Source organism: Protopterus annectens, chromosome 15.part0, assembly GCF_019279795.1.
Source record: "Protopterus annectens isolate FY-2018-M chromosome 15.part0, PAN1.0, whole genome shotgun sequence".
Classification (NCBI taxonomy): domain Eukaryota; kingdom Metazoa; phylum Chordata; order Ceratodontiformes; family Protopteridae; genus Protopterus; species Protopterus annectens.
Window position 1 is genome coordinate 733,557,106 of NC_056749.1, and position 13,276 is coordinate 733,570,381.

Sequence of the window (13,276 nt, forward strand, 5' to 3'; positions counted from 1 at the left end):
CAAGGACAAGTTCAAGTAATAGTGGGACCGAAGGGCAGTATGTACGCAGCACTTTACACCCCCATCCTAATGTTGTGCTTTAAATTGCTTTTGCAGGGGGGGCAAGTCCCCCCTGCACCCCCCACCTTTCTTACTGAACATGGAAGTCAGTAAACAATGGCACACATTTTAGTTTCACAGTTTGCATTCTTTTGAAATGCATGCTAAGCCTAACATAAAAGTTGTAAACCTAGCAACTTTCTCAGTTTATAAACGTAGACAGTACTTAAATTCTCTCCCTATATTTCGTAGTTGCCGCCCCCCCCCCCCCCCATTCTATTAGGCTTTGTTCAGATTTGGGGCGTTAAAAGATTGAGAGATATGTCTCAGTGTTAACTGGAACTGTACTTTAAACGTCACGGTTCCAGGTTTGTACCTCTCTTATCTTAGTTACCGCAACCCACTATCCTCCAAAATAAATGCAGTCAGGCATTACAAATAAAAAGATCACATTTTGAAAAATGTATATCTGCAGACCAACAGAATGACATGGAAAATTCTTTGTCGTATAGGGAGAGGCACCGCAAATAAATACTGGATGTCAAACAGCTAAGAAACAGAAATAATTAAAACAATACAAGTAAAGAGATCTACCATGTGCGTTCCTGCGCAGAGGACTACAAATAGTTTAGGTGTATGTAGAATAGATAGCGCGCACTTGCAGCAGCGCGTACATTCAACTACACTGTTTTCCATATTCTATTTGGTGAAGTTGGGCATCATGTTTATTCACAGTAAGACTAGCAGCAGGGAAACGTACAGTGGTGGGTGGAGTTTGGGCGGTCCTTGCTACTGCATTTGGTGGCGTAATGTTCTAATAGAAAACCGCATAGTATGCGTGTTAAGGGGGCATTCATATTTTCTTTTTAAACTTTAACAAATCATTTGCTCCATTTTCAGCAAGGGACATCATGACGACAACTAAAATGCATCCTAGTGAATGTATTAATAAATAAAAGCTGGGAGCCTGGGAGGAAACACTGCCTGGCAGCGATGAGGGCGGTTTGGAAGTGCTTTTAATACGCATGCGTGCTAGTGAATGCATTAATAAACCAAAACAGGAAGGGAGCATTTGCTAGCTAAGTGAGCGATTTGTAAGCAATCATCTTAGCAAGTTCTTTGTAAAGTCGTCCCTCTCCAAAAGAAGATCAGTGGTTTAGGTGGCTTCCTAATTAATGTCTAGAGCATGTTAAATGTAGAAAGTTGAAATAGTTACCATGAATTTAAGATTAAAATAGCATGATTCAATCAAAACAATCGGTTTCCTATTAGAAGCAAGCAATGCTTTCTGTCCGCCCCGAGGTGTGTCGTCACTGGGAGGGATTTGCCGGGGATTTTCCTCACGTAGATGCCCCCCAGTGAGTTACGGGGCTTATAATGCGGTAGTGTCTAATGCTGGGTATGAGTAGAGTCAGTTTCTGTTAGGCGTGATGACATTTGTGGAGACCTTGACAGTTTGCTTTGTTGGAGCACTCCTCGGGTTTCGAACCTGCAGCCATGCCGCAGTTTCACAGACAAATGAAGGCGCTCCCATAGGGCGCTCAGTATCAGGTATTGTGTTTCGTTGATTGCATTTATCTGTCCTCAGTGTAAGTTGGTAAAAGTACAAAAGACTGATATACTCTGTTTCAATCTCTGTGATTTTAGTAAACTTGGGAGTGTGTGGTATGTAATGTGTAGTCTTTTCCTCTGGAGCTTAATGCTCTGAAACAATTTTCCCTAAAAACAGGAACTGTGTTAAACTGGAGCCTTTCATCACGAGATTCGATCACAAAGTAGTACTCCCCACTGACTTTTTGTTTTGTAAATACTGCTACTAATCCCTCCTAAAATTGGCAATTTGGAGAGAAAATGTAGTAGACTGCACTTAATATACGATGGCAGTCATTTTTTTTTATTTACAAATGTACAGTTTCATTTTCTTATTCTGTCAACTTTTCAAGGTATCCCTAATTATTTCTCGATATAGCCCTGACCCCTGATGCTGGAGGCAAGAGATTGAGATCTGAGCCCAAACTAACGTGTACGAATATGCAAAGACAACACATATTTTATTTTGAGTGAATAATTTATTAATTTAGTGCAACAAAATAAGGCCTGGCATCTGTTGTATGCTTTTTACCCTGGAAGACAAGACTGGTTATTTGTTTTTTTCCTTAAGCCTATCATTTATGGAAGGCTTTTCATTATTGAAATGGCATTGTCCACAAGCATGAACTATCTGGGATAAAGGGGCAACCCTTGGATGGGGGGCTACATTTTTTAATTTTGTAGATGGTTCCAAAAATCCTGTCTATGCTTCTCATTGTGTATACATTATGAGTACATATTAAATATTTAGTGCATATCTTTTTCTTTTATTAGAAATATCTAATTGTTTAAATTAATAAAACAAATTCTTAGAAATATCTAATTGTGAAGGTCTGCGGCAGGGCTACCCACCCGGTGGTGTGGACCTTGGCTTTAGATGATTGTTAAGTTGAAATGAAAGCCCGATTCCATGTGCAAAAATGGGGGGGGGGGGGATTTGTGGCTGGATGGTATCAGAACAGCAGTCACATTTCAACTTGTGCACAGTTACCTTCCTGGCTTTCCCCCTTTGAGGTGTGACAGCACACAGTGTGGACATAGTAAATGCACTAATTCCTCAAAAATATGTACTTTTTTAATACGTATACTTGACAATCATGGTTTATGCCTGGTCACATCTTGCAAGTTCTTAGAGCTGTTTGATTAGAGTAGCAAGGAACATGGCATTCCAGAAGAGAAGGACAAAAGAAAGTTTTACCTTTTGAGATGGTAGAACGCTGTCCCCCTGACGGGTGTAGGTGTTGTATCCAGTTTAAACTGCACCTGCAGTGCATAAAAAATATGCGCTACATTAGAGCAGAACAAAGTTCAGTAGTCATTTTCTCCTTGTTGTAAAAACATATTCCACCTGTGTGAGTTTGTACACCCCATGCATAAGCCTTTGCTTACACAGAGGCCTGAATATTTGGTACATTTTTTTCCCACTTTAGTAAGGCTCATGGGGAATGTAAGGATACTTACTAAAGGCAATGGCTCACTCTTTCACAAACTGTTAAGTATAATAAAACTCTCATACCTACAAGGGAGTACTGCAATGTATGCTAACACTCATTCATGAGCAGTAGACTCTAAATATATATATATATATATATATATATATATATATATATATATATATATATATATATGTGTGTGCGTGTGTATATATACATACATATAATATGTACACACACAGACATACTATGTGTTTATAATATGTATACTGAAACTACACTTGCCACTACTTACCTCCCCACTTTTCTTTATGGCACTCCCATTCTTACTAACTTCCAGGCTCCACAAAAATTAAAACTTGAACAATGCTATAGCAAAGATGCTAAATTGGCAGCACATACCGCTTTTAGAACCCACCACTGTATAGCACTGAAAGGCCTAAACTGGTGAGAACTGCCACATCAACTAACATATACACGTCTTACCACCCATAAAATTATCCAGCATCCATTTACCTAACCATCACTAAAAAACATTCTACACAACTATGTTCCATTTGGTCATTGCGATCCAATGACCAAAAACTCCTGTCTACAAGCCTGGCAAATCTGCTAGGCATTGTCTGTACTTGTACAAGGTTCCTAGTTAAAATCTGGTTCTGTTCTTGCTCAAATTCAGGACAAACTGCATTACTAAAGTGCAATCTGTCCCCAAAAAGAAATGTATCCTTGAATTCAGTGCATGAACACCTGCTACTACAAACTCAGGTAAGTAGCAGGTGTAGTCCACAGACTGAATACTACCAGACTTTAGCAATGCTGGAGAAGCAATGGATCCATTCACTTTTTGGGCTCCATATTTGCGTGGAGGTCTGCATCACATGGTGAGCAGCAGCAAAAGCTCCAATTACCAAAGCGCAGTGCCATTTAACCCTGTCACTGCATTATCTCTCTGTAATGAAAAGTATTAGATACACCTGTATTCGAGCCCAGCACCATCTGGCCCAAAAAGGGAATGTATCTCTGCATTAACACATGCTGCCAAAGAGTCAGTTAAGCAGCAGGTTTGTTTACTAGACTCAATACTAATTGTCAAACTTTAGCAATGCTGACACTGGAATGGTTACATAACATTCGCTTACTAACTAATCATTAAGTTTTCCCTTTTGCCCATTTCACAATGCCACACAAGCAAGATAAGCATAGCATTCCTCTGTTTCCCACAGTGCCGGGAAAACAAGATAAGCATAGCATTCCTTCGTTCCTGGCAATTGTGCAAAGCACAGCATCACCCAAACAAGGCAAAAAAAAAATTAAATAAAAATTTGACAGATAAAACACAATTTGCCAACAATGAAGAGGAGCATGTATGTTAATGAAACTAAACCTGTGAATTGTGCACTGCTTACTTGCATTTCCAACTTTGACAGACCTGCATGTAACACTTTATAAGATAAACCTGACACCCCCGCATGATGTAAGCATTCACAGTTGCTATCCAGTAAACACAAACACTGAGGTGGTTCCTGCACAATGTTTACATCCTTGTATGGATCCAGTTTTTTGGGATTTAGCAATTCTAATGCGTTCAGACCTCATTTGCATCTTCACCATGCTGACAGCCCTGAAATCTACAGTGCTGGCAACCATGTAGCTAGGGAAACTGAAGGGGAGCTGAATGTTGAACACAGAACAGAGGATATTACTTTGGGATAAATCTGCACAGAGGAGTACTGCTTTTTACATGGCTTTATCATTTCTGGCAAAAAATTGCCTAGTCATTAAAAACTGAAGTCAGAAAATAACAGACATTTAGGTTTCAAACCCTTCGGAAAATTCATGCTAACAGAAAACCTGTTCTATCAAATTTCTAAGAGCAATATTTTAAAACTGCCCCATTATTTATGACTTTGTCCAGATTTCTTCCCTAAGAGGTTGAGAGGTATGGTCTGCATTACTGCACTGTTCATTTTGGGGGGGGGGGGGTGGTGGGACTGTTCTTAACACAAGCCCTGTTACTTTATCGACTTTCTATGATAATAAGAGCAATATTTAAAATATATCCGTATTTTTGGATCTTTGTCCCCCCCATTATTGATGGCTTTGTCCAGATTTCCTGCTCTAAAAGGTTGATAAGTATGCCGTGTAGACTCCTTTCCGTGGCTGTATTCAAAAAGTTTTCAAATACAGATGGAACACCAGTATGGAGTCTACACGGTTGATTTCTGGCTTGTTGATTTGCTCCGTGTTGTCTCCTGGGTTGAGTAGCATGCTATTTAGCTGCTTATGCAGCTGATTAGCTTGCCACAGTGTTTAACTCCTTTCCGCAGGCGCGTGCGCCTCTACATGGTGCTTACTGAATTTACATTTTTCCAAGGCCATGTGAGTAGGCGACGTGGGCACAGTGAAAAAACATTGTGTATGCTTTATTGAATCCCCCTGTAAGTCTAAACCAACTGCACTAGAAGTACAGAATATAGTAACAGAGATAAAAGAACTGGAAGTGCGAACTTTAGAAAATGGTGGGAGAAAATTACATAGAAAAAATGGGACTTGTAGGAACAATGCATGCAAAGTAATGTGGTGGTTGGGGAATAAGGTTTAAGGGAAGGCAGGGATTGAAAGACATATTTAATGTTTGACTGACAATGACTGTATAGAAGATTAAAAGTGATGTACAACGTCTGCAGCTGAAAATGTCAATATGGTTTGCTTTAATTTGCACAAATGTATGATTGCCAAGATCATAAATGTTAACTCAATAAAGATGTTTCTTTAAAGAATGAAATAACACAAGTTATCACCTGTAAAGACAAAATCTGATCTCATGTTCTCACAAATGCATGCAGTACATCTCAACCATCAATGTTAAAATCTACAAACCTAATCTCCCTGGCAAGAAACTTTTGAGTCCAACCTGCCCCTGTAAATCAGAGGATGCACAGATAAGTAAAGCACAGCCTATGGATAGTTGAACGACCATATCTAGTCATTTCCAGAAATGGAGATTGTTCACAGCCACACCCAAAGAAGGAAAAAAATCAGAAGAGTCCAACAATCAAACCAATCCACATCAGACTTTCTATATCTCTTGACATATTACTATACACTTGAAGAACATTTTCCCGACGGGTCCATTCAAACTACTGGACTGAGCTTAAAGGAGGTTCAGAGATGCCATGGTGAGTGTCTGCAGTGACCGCAGCCTTGGAATGCTGAAAGAATGTGGCAAAAATCACTGGATTATATGCTGATAATTTCAGAGTGATGCCTTAAAGTCCTACATCACACGTGTGCATTATATTTAACTGGCATAATGCTTAAGGTGTTTAGCTCAGAGACAAGAGGTACAGGGTGTGATCCTCACTAAGGAAAACTGGCTAGGCTTAAAATGGTTCATAAAGCCAACTAGCCTAGTACTTGCCTATAGATTTATTTACTGGCATTTGATTATTGGGAAAGTCCGACTGGGCAGAAGCCAGTTTTCAGCAGAGGCCCAGGGAGAAAAGCTCTGAATTATTACAAAATATTTTAAGAACAATAATTTTACATTAATCTTCAAAAAAAAAACATTTGCAATTTAAATAATTATAACAAATTAGACATAATATAAAAACATTGGTTACAAATTTATGCAAAGTATATGACAATGATTTAATATCTAGGGAAAGTTTATAGACAGCTTGTAAAAAAGAAAAGGTAAGCTAGTCTAATACAAATAAGAATTGCAATATGAGGTAAGGGAAAAGCAGGCTATAGTTGGAAAAAGTCAGGGAAGAGAGTTCGATCGCAGTAAGCAAGTAAATGAAAACGGGAGAGTAAGGAAGGATAAGGAATGAATGTCCCACACTCCATGCAAAACTGTCTTGAAGGGAGTTCTCCTTCTCAGGCCTCTAATCAAACAGCCACCAGAACCCTGGGACCTAAACTTAGTTCTCGCATCGTTAATTTCTTTCCCCTTTGAACTCCCTTCTTCATCGGATCTGAAATTATCTTGGAAAACACTATTTTTAGTAGCTATAACTTCTGCTAGGAGAGTCTCAGAATTGCAAGCTCTTGCTATTCGACCCCCTTACATTGTTTTCCACAAGGATAGTCTCACTTAGGACTAACCCCTCCTTTCTTCCCAAGGTATGTTCAGAACATAATCTTAACACTACTATTGAACTACCAGTGTTTTTTTTTTTCAAATCATTCTAATAAATCTGAATACAGGTTGCACCAGTTAGACGTCCATAGAATTCTCAGGTTTTACCTACATAGAACTAAAGAATTTAGAAAATCAGATCAATTATTTGTTTTTTTTTTCAGACAAAAATAAAGGCTTGCCTGTTTCTAAGGTTACCCTTTTAAAATGGCTTTCAGACTGCATTTCCTTTGCTGGTCAGATTGCTGGCAAACAGTTACCCAACAAAGTAAAAGGCCACTCTACAAGGGCAGTATCAGCTTCATGTGCCTTTAGATCTAGGCTCCCACTTGATACTATTTGTGCAGAAGCTACTTGGGCAAGACCACATACCTTTGTCTCATTACAAATTGGATTTGGCCTTCTGGGACAGGTCATGCATTTGGTCCACTGTGCTGAAGAGTCTCTTCACTTGAGCCATCCTGGATAAAGGTGCTAAGAATTACGGCAAGATAGGACTACATAACATAAAGAAGTTATGTACTTACCATAACGTTCCATGTTTGTAGTACATCTCGCCTACATTCTTGCATCCCTCCCTCCTGCCCCCTTCCTGTTCCTGGAGGATCTGGTGGACTATACTTATGCTGTCTGACCTGGTTGTAGTTGTCCACCTGGCATGGATAATGTTACACAATGTTCTGTCTGTATGTACACAGTTATTGATAGTTTCATAAGTATTAGGTACTTATTGCTTCTTGCAAACAAGATCTGGGGAATTGCCATGAGGCACCATGGGATAGGGGTTAGCCTCGAGCCAGTAAAATCTCTCGAGCTTTAGTATCGGCCGAGTCGGAGCCGAATATCAGCTCTGAACCCATCCAGCAAGAATGTAGGCAAGATGGACTACAAACATGGAACGTTATGGTAAGTACATAACTTTTTTGTCCCAGGGTTCTCAACCTAGCCTGTGATATAAACAGAACATGCTGGGGAGACAGATGCATCTCACAATGATTCACACTCCTCTGTAATAGGCTCCCTGTACGTGCAAAGCAGTGCTCCTCAATGAACCTTCACTACTGGTTGCGTGATTGGAAAGTCACCTCTGGGCTGACACCTGTGTCCCTCATACATAGGCACAGTTGTTGTTGCTCACAAAATTGCTCTGCTAACAATGACCGTCTAAATTTACTTAATAAGGGTACTTGTTTTTAAAGACCTAGGCTTTGATTGTCTCATGTATGTTGACCACCATGTACTCCTACCACTTACAAATACAGTATGTGACAGATGCAACTGTGCAATGAATCTAGAATAAATGCTCTTTTTCTCCAGGAACAACAAACTAGATATCAAGCAGGTTGTCGGCACACACACTTCACCTTCTCAGCAAACCAAGTGCACAACACATAACCCCACGTACGCAGATATAGTAATTAGAACCCTATCAAAAGAGCAGAGACCTCGCAAATGCAAACCTGCATACATTACAGTCCCAATAGAACCCACTACATAAAAACAAACATATTATTGTGTCTACCATTAAGACCTTAACGCAAAACACCTGAAAACCAGTATCTTGGTCATAGGAGAATCCATAGTGAGATATTGATGTCCCCCTCACTAGGTTGTACAAGGAGAGAGTCACAGGTCAGCTGTCTGTCAGGTGCCAGGATCTGCAAAGTCATGCATTCACTCGTGTCTCGACAACAAGCACAGTTACACCTCTGTCGTACTCCATGTTGGAGTAAATGACTTCAGACATACCTCACTGGACTATATGAAGAGAGATATGACTGAGCTCTTAGATTGTGTCCCAGACAGGTGTGTTCGTAGCCCTAAGCAGCATTCTACCTTCACCCAGGATGATGCCTCAATACAAACAAAAGAATTATCAACTTCAACAATTGGCTTAGCTACTGGTGCCACTCCAGGGGAATACAGTATTTGCAGCCTGGGATGATATGGTTGACAGACCACACTGCTTTGCCAGGGATGATCTTCATCTGTCACCTCTTGCCCCTGTAGTGGCTTTTTAGGCAATGTCATAAGAACAAAATTCCTGATGTAAACATACCCTCAAAAGACAAACTCAAGATTATGCTGCTTAATGGTAGCAGTCTGAATCAGAAACTACACTCATTTGAGGCACTACTTGGGAAGATGTTGATGTTTGTGCAGTCAGAGAGATCTGGTTTAGGGCCATGGACAGTTCTCAGGCCATGAAAGGGTATAATGCCTTCTACACATTCAGGCCATAAAATGGACGTGAAAGTACCAAATAAGAGATGTATCCATCTTCATAAAAGACAAATACACTTCGACTGGTTAAGCAGTATGACTGTTTACAGTTACTCCATGTCCACTTAACTGTAGGAAAGACCCCCCCTCCCCTCCACATCAGTGTTGGGTACAGGTCTACCAACATGATCCATGAAAACCAAACATTGCATTCCTGTTCCCACTTGACTCTCTCATAATACAGCCAAACACCCTAGCCATGGGTGAATTTAATTATCCTTACATCAATTAAGATACATATATGAGCTCAAACACACTCGCCCTAAGGTCCATGCACTTTGTAAACACAAATGCTCTGGGTACAGTTATTCCACAGCCCCACAAGGGTCTTTAATGTCCTTGAGCTAGTACTCAACAACACAGGAGATCGCTGCACCACCTATGTGTGAGACTCTCCCTGGTAAGGTCTGACCATAAACCAGTCACGTTCAATATAACAGTCATATCTGACCCCCCCCCCCCATGATGCAAAAGGTTGAAATTTTTATCTAAAGCAAACTATAGCCTCCTAAGTGATGCCATACATAGTTTAAAAACTCCTGACACCACTGACAGTAAAGACTTCTATACAGAGGTGTACACAAGTGCCCTGTATGAACACCGTTACAAGTGCATAGACATAGGCATACCAGAACAGATCAAAACTTGCTCATGAAAAAACAAGCTGCCCTGATGGACATCTAGCATAAACAGATTATACAACAAGAGAAAGAAACTGATGCCCAGAAATTAGAGAGAAATGTCTCAGCAGAAGAACACCCACCATAGCTTGAACAAACTAATTTAGACATCTTGTTAAGTTCTCTAAAGCTATTTATAAAACTAGATTAGCATCCATATCTAAGGATAATCACAATGCTTTATTTAGCTGTGCCTGTAATGTAAAAGGGAAGGCCGAGCTTTGCACCGAATTCATAGTGGACGTTGCCACTCATACTGAACCTGAGGACATCGCCAACCTGTTAGCAGACAGGTTTGCCAGAAATTTCACACCACTGTCTCCATCAGTCATACCCCAACCAATACCTGTCACCAGTTCTGTACCTAGTATCTCCAAATAACCAGTCATAACTGCACTTGCCAAGGCCAAAAACACGGCCTCTGTGGGACTGGATAATATCCCAGGCTGCTTGCTAAAGGGTGTAAAGCAAGAATTAGCAGAACCGCTGGGTCCTCTGTCAACCACTGTCTAAATAGTGGCTTTGTCCCAGCAGAGTGGAAAACAGCAACTGTCATCCCCTTGCACAGAGGGGTCCCTCAACTGACCCAGGGAACTATAGACACACAAGCCTGACCAGCTTTGTCTGTAAGGCTATGGAGAGAATCATCTTGGACCTTATCAACAGGACATTGGTGACCTTCAAACTCTGGAGCTGATCCAGTTTGACCTTGAGGGCAGATCATGCCTGTTAAGCCTAGTGAAATTCTTCGAGTGTCCCCAAAACCCTGGATGAAGACAAATCAGTACATACTGCCTATCTCGACAAATCAGTACATACTGCCTATCTCGACTTGGCCAAGGGGTTTGACACAATCTAACACTCGGGCATCATTGAGAAAATTCACTAGCTGGGGATTAACCCATATGTCATTAAATGGGTAGGCAACTGTCTCACCAACAGAGCACATACACTCATAGTTGGGGATTTCCTTTCTACCAGCAGACCTGTTACCAGTGGTGTTCCACAATGGTCTGTGCTGGGGCTCCTACTGTTTGGAATGTATTTCTCAGAAATTCAGGTGCTAACAGATGGCCTGTTGCTCACCAAGGTACTGATGACTGCAAACTGTGTGCAATCATTGAATCACGTAACGATGTCAACATGCTACAAAATGCACTGACATACATTAATGATTGTTGCCAAAGCCAAACACTAAGTTAACACAAAAATGCAGTATTATCCCATTCGGAAAAAAGTCCCTGCAAATTACACTAGTAATAGTACCCCTCTATTTTCCAAACCAATGTTGAGAGATTTGGGAATGTAGGTTAATAGCTACCTTAACTTTGATCATCATGTGTCCATAGTGGTAAGGTAGGTCTTTTCATAGGTGTTTACTAGGCTAACTACGACAAGGACCTTTCCAAGCCTAGCCATGCATCCCAAATCTCTGACAAGTTCTGTTGCCCTTGATAAGTGTAAGCATGGGCCTGGGAGATGAACCATTTACAGGTTACCTGTGTCTGTTAGAGACATAGCTGCCAAACCAGGGATGAATTTCCGGTTTCACATCCAATTGTCCAAGATGCACTTGAATTGGGTTAGGGAGGAACTGTGCTTCAAATGGATGGGGAGCCTGTTCTATAGACACGGTAGTCTCTGGGATACATAACTCTCTCTCCAGAAGGTCCTGTTTGTATCACAGGCAAAGTTTGTTTTTATAATGGGTAATTCTGGTGCCATTTGTTTTGTGGATATGCAGGAGGTCCATCATCGTCCCTCATCAGACTAATAATAGAGTACAATGCTCCCTTTTGCAGGTAACCTCACCAGACACCTGTTTCTCACCCAGAATATCGAGGGACTTCAACACATGACCTGCATGGGTAGACTGATGGCCTTGTCACTGTACTCTATATTGTTTAGACTGCTGAGAGGCAACTTGTGCCTGGCCTACAGAGCACTTTTGAACCCTTCCTTAATGGAAATGATGTATTTCATAAATCAAATGGAACAAGACACACTCATTGTAGGGAGCTTAACCTAGCCTGCGACATCAACAGGACATGTTGGAGATGCATATATGTCTCACAGAGATTGACACTTGTATGAAACAAACTCTAAGTTCATGTGAAAATGAGCACCTCCATGCATAACTTGGACAGCTGGAGGGGAAATCGTAAAGTTACCCCAGCAGTTTCACTTCTGTCACTCCTAGGGGCAACCAGTGTTGATCATGGATTCGCAAATACTGACTGCATATCTTGGTCTATAAGGGAACACTGGTACAGCTTGGTTAGGCTTGAAAAGGCTCTAGGGCCTATTAGCCTAGTAATCTCCTATGAACCTAGGGCCATTATGGTAGTAGCCTCATATGAACCTATGCAGGCCTGCCAACATCTTGTCTCACACTTGGCCTGCTGGTGTCATGGACTACAAGTTTAGCTGCAGTCTTGCAAAAGTCAGAGTTGTGCAGTGGCACTTATGTTACATAGTGTGTTCTGTAGGCTGTGTACATGGGTATGGATTCTGTTCTCACTGCAGTTGTGTGCGTGTTCTGTAGTCTGTGTACATGGGTATGGATTCTGTTCTCACTGCAGTCGTGTGCGTGTGCCTGCACGTTGTGTGTGTGTGTGTGAGAGCTTTTAGCTAAAATTACAGACAGCCTTTTACAGCAGCATGTGGGGGACACTGTTATTACCATATTCTCAGCTGACAATGCTGGTGTCCTCAGCTATATCAGATTATTGGGCATGCAATCATCTCACCAGGGCATGGTAGACACCTCCTTTATCAAGCAGATTACAGTGGCATGTCTTTTTATCTATCCACATGGATCTACTTTGTTTCATTGAAAGCTCATTTTACTGAATTTCAATTCACCCTGACCAAATCGCTGAAAGCTAACTCATTTCCTTGAATGTCATGAAGTGAAGTACTGCCACTGTGTAGAGTACTGTAAGGTAAGTAAAAGGTATATGCCCTTTTCCACAGTAATGCGATCCTGGAGTGAATCTCTCTCTCTCTTTCTATAAAAAAAAAATATATGTATATGTATATATATATATATATATGTGTGTGTGTATATATATATATATATATATATATATATATATATATAT

The 13,276-nt window shown here is 40.7% G+C and overlaps 1 protein-coding gene across 1 annotated transcript in view; it reads left to right on the plus strand.

The window, feature by feature from the left end:
• The first annotated feature begins 1,114 nt into the window (after window positions 1-1,114).
• Window positions 1,115-13,276, plus strand: part of IDS (iduronate 2-sulfatase) — a 480,980-nt gene continuing 468,818 nt past the window's right edge. The window contains exon 1 of the mRNA XM_044057590.1: window positions 1,115-1,590. Coding sequence (XP_043913525.1) covers window positions 1,470-1,590 — 121 coding nt within the window. The 5' untranslated portion in view covers window positions 1,115-1,469. The remainder of the gene's footprint in view (window positions 1,591-13,276) is intronic.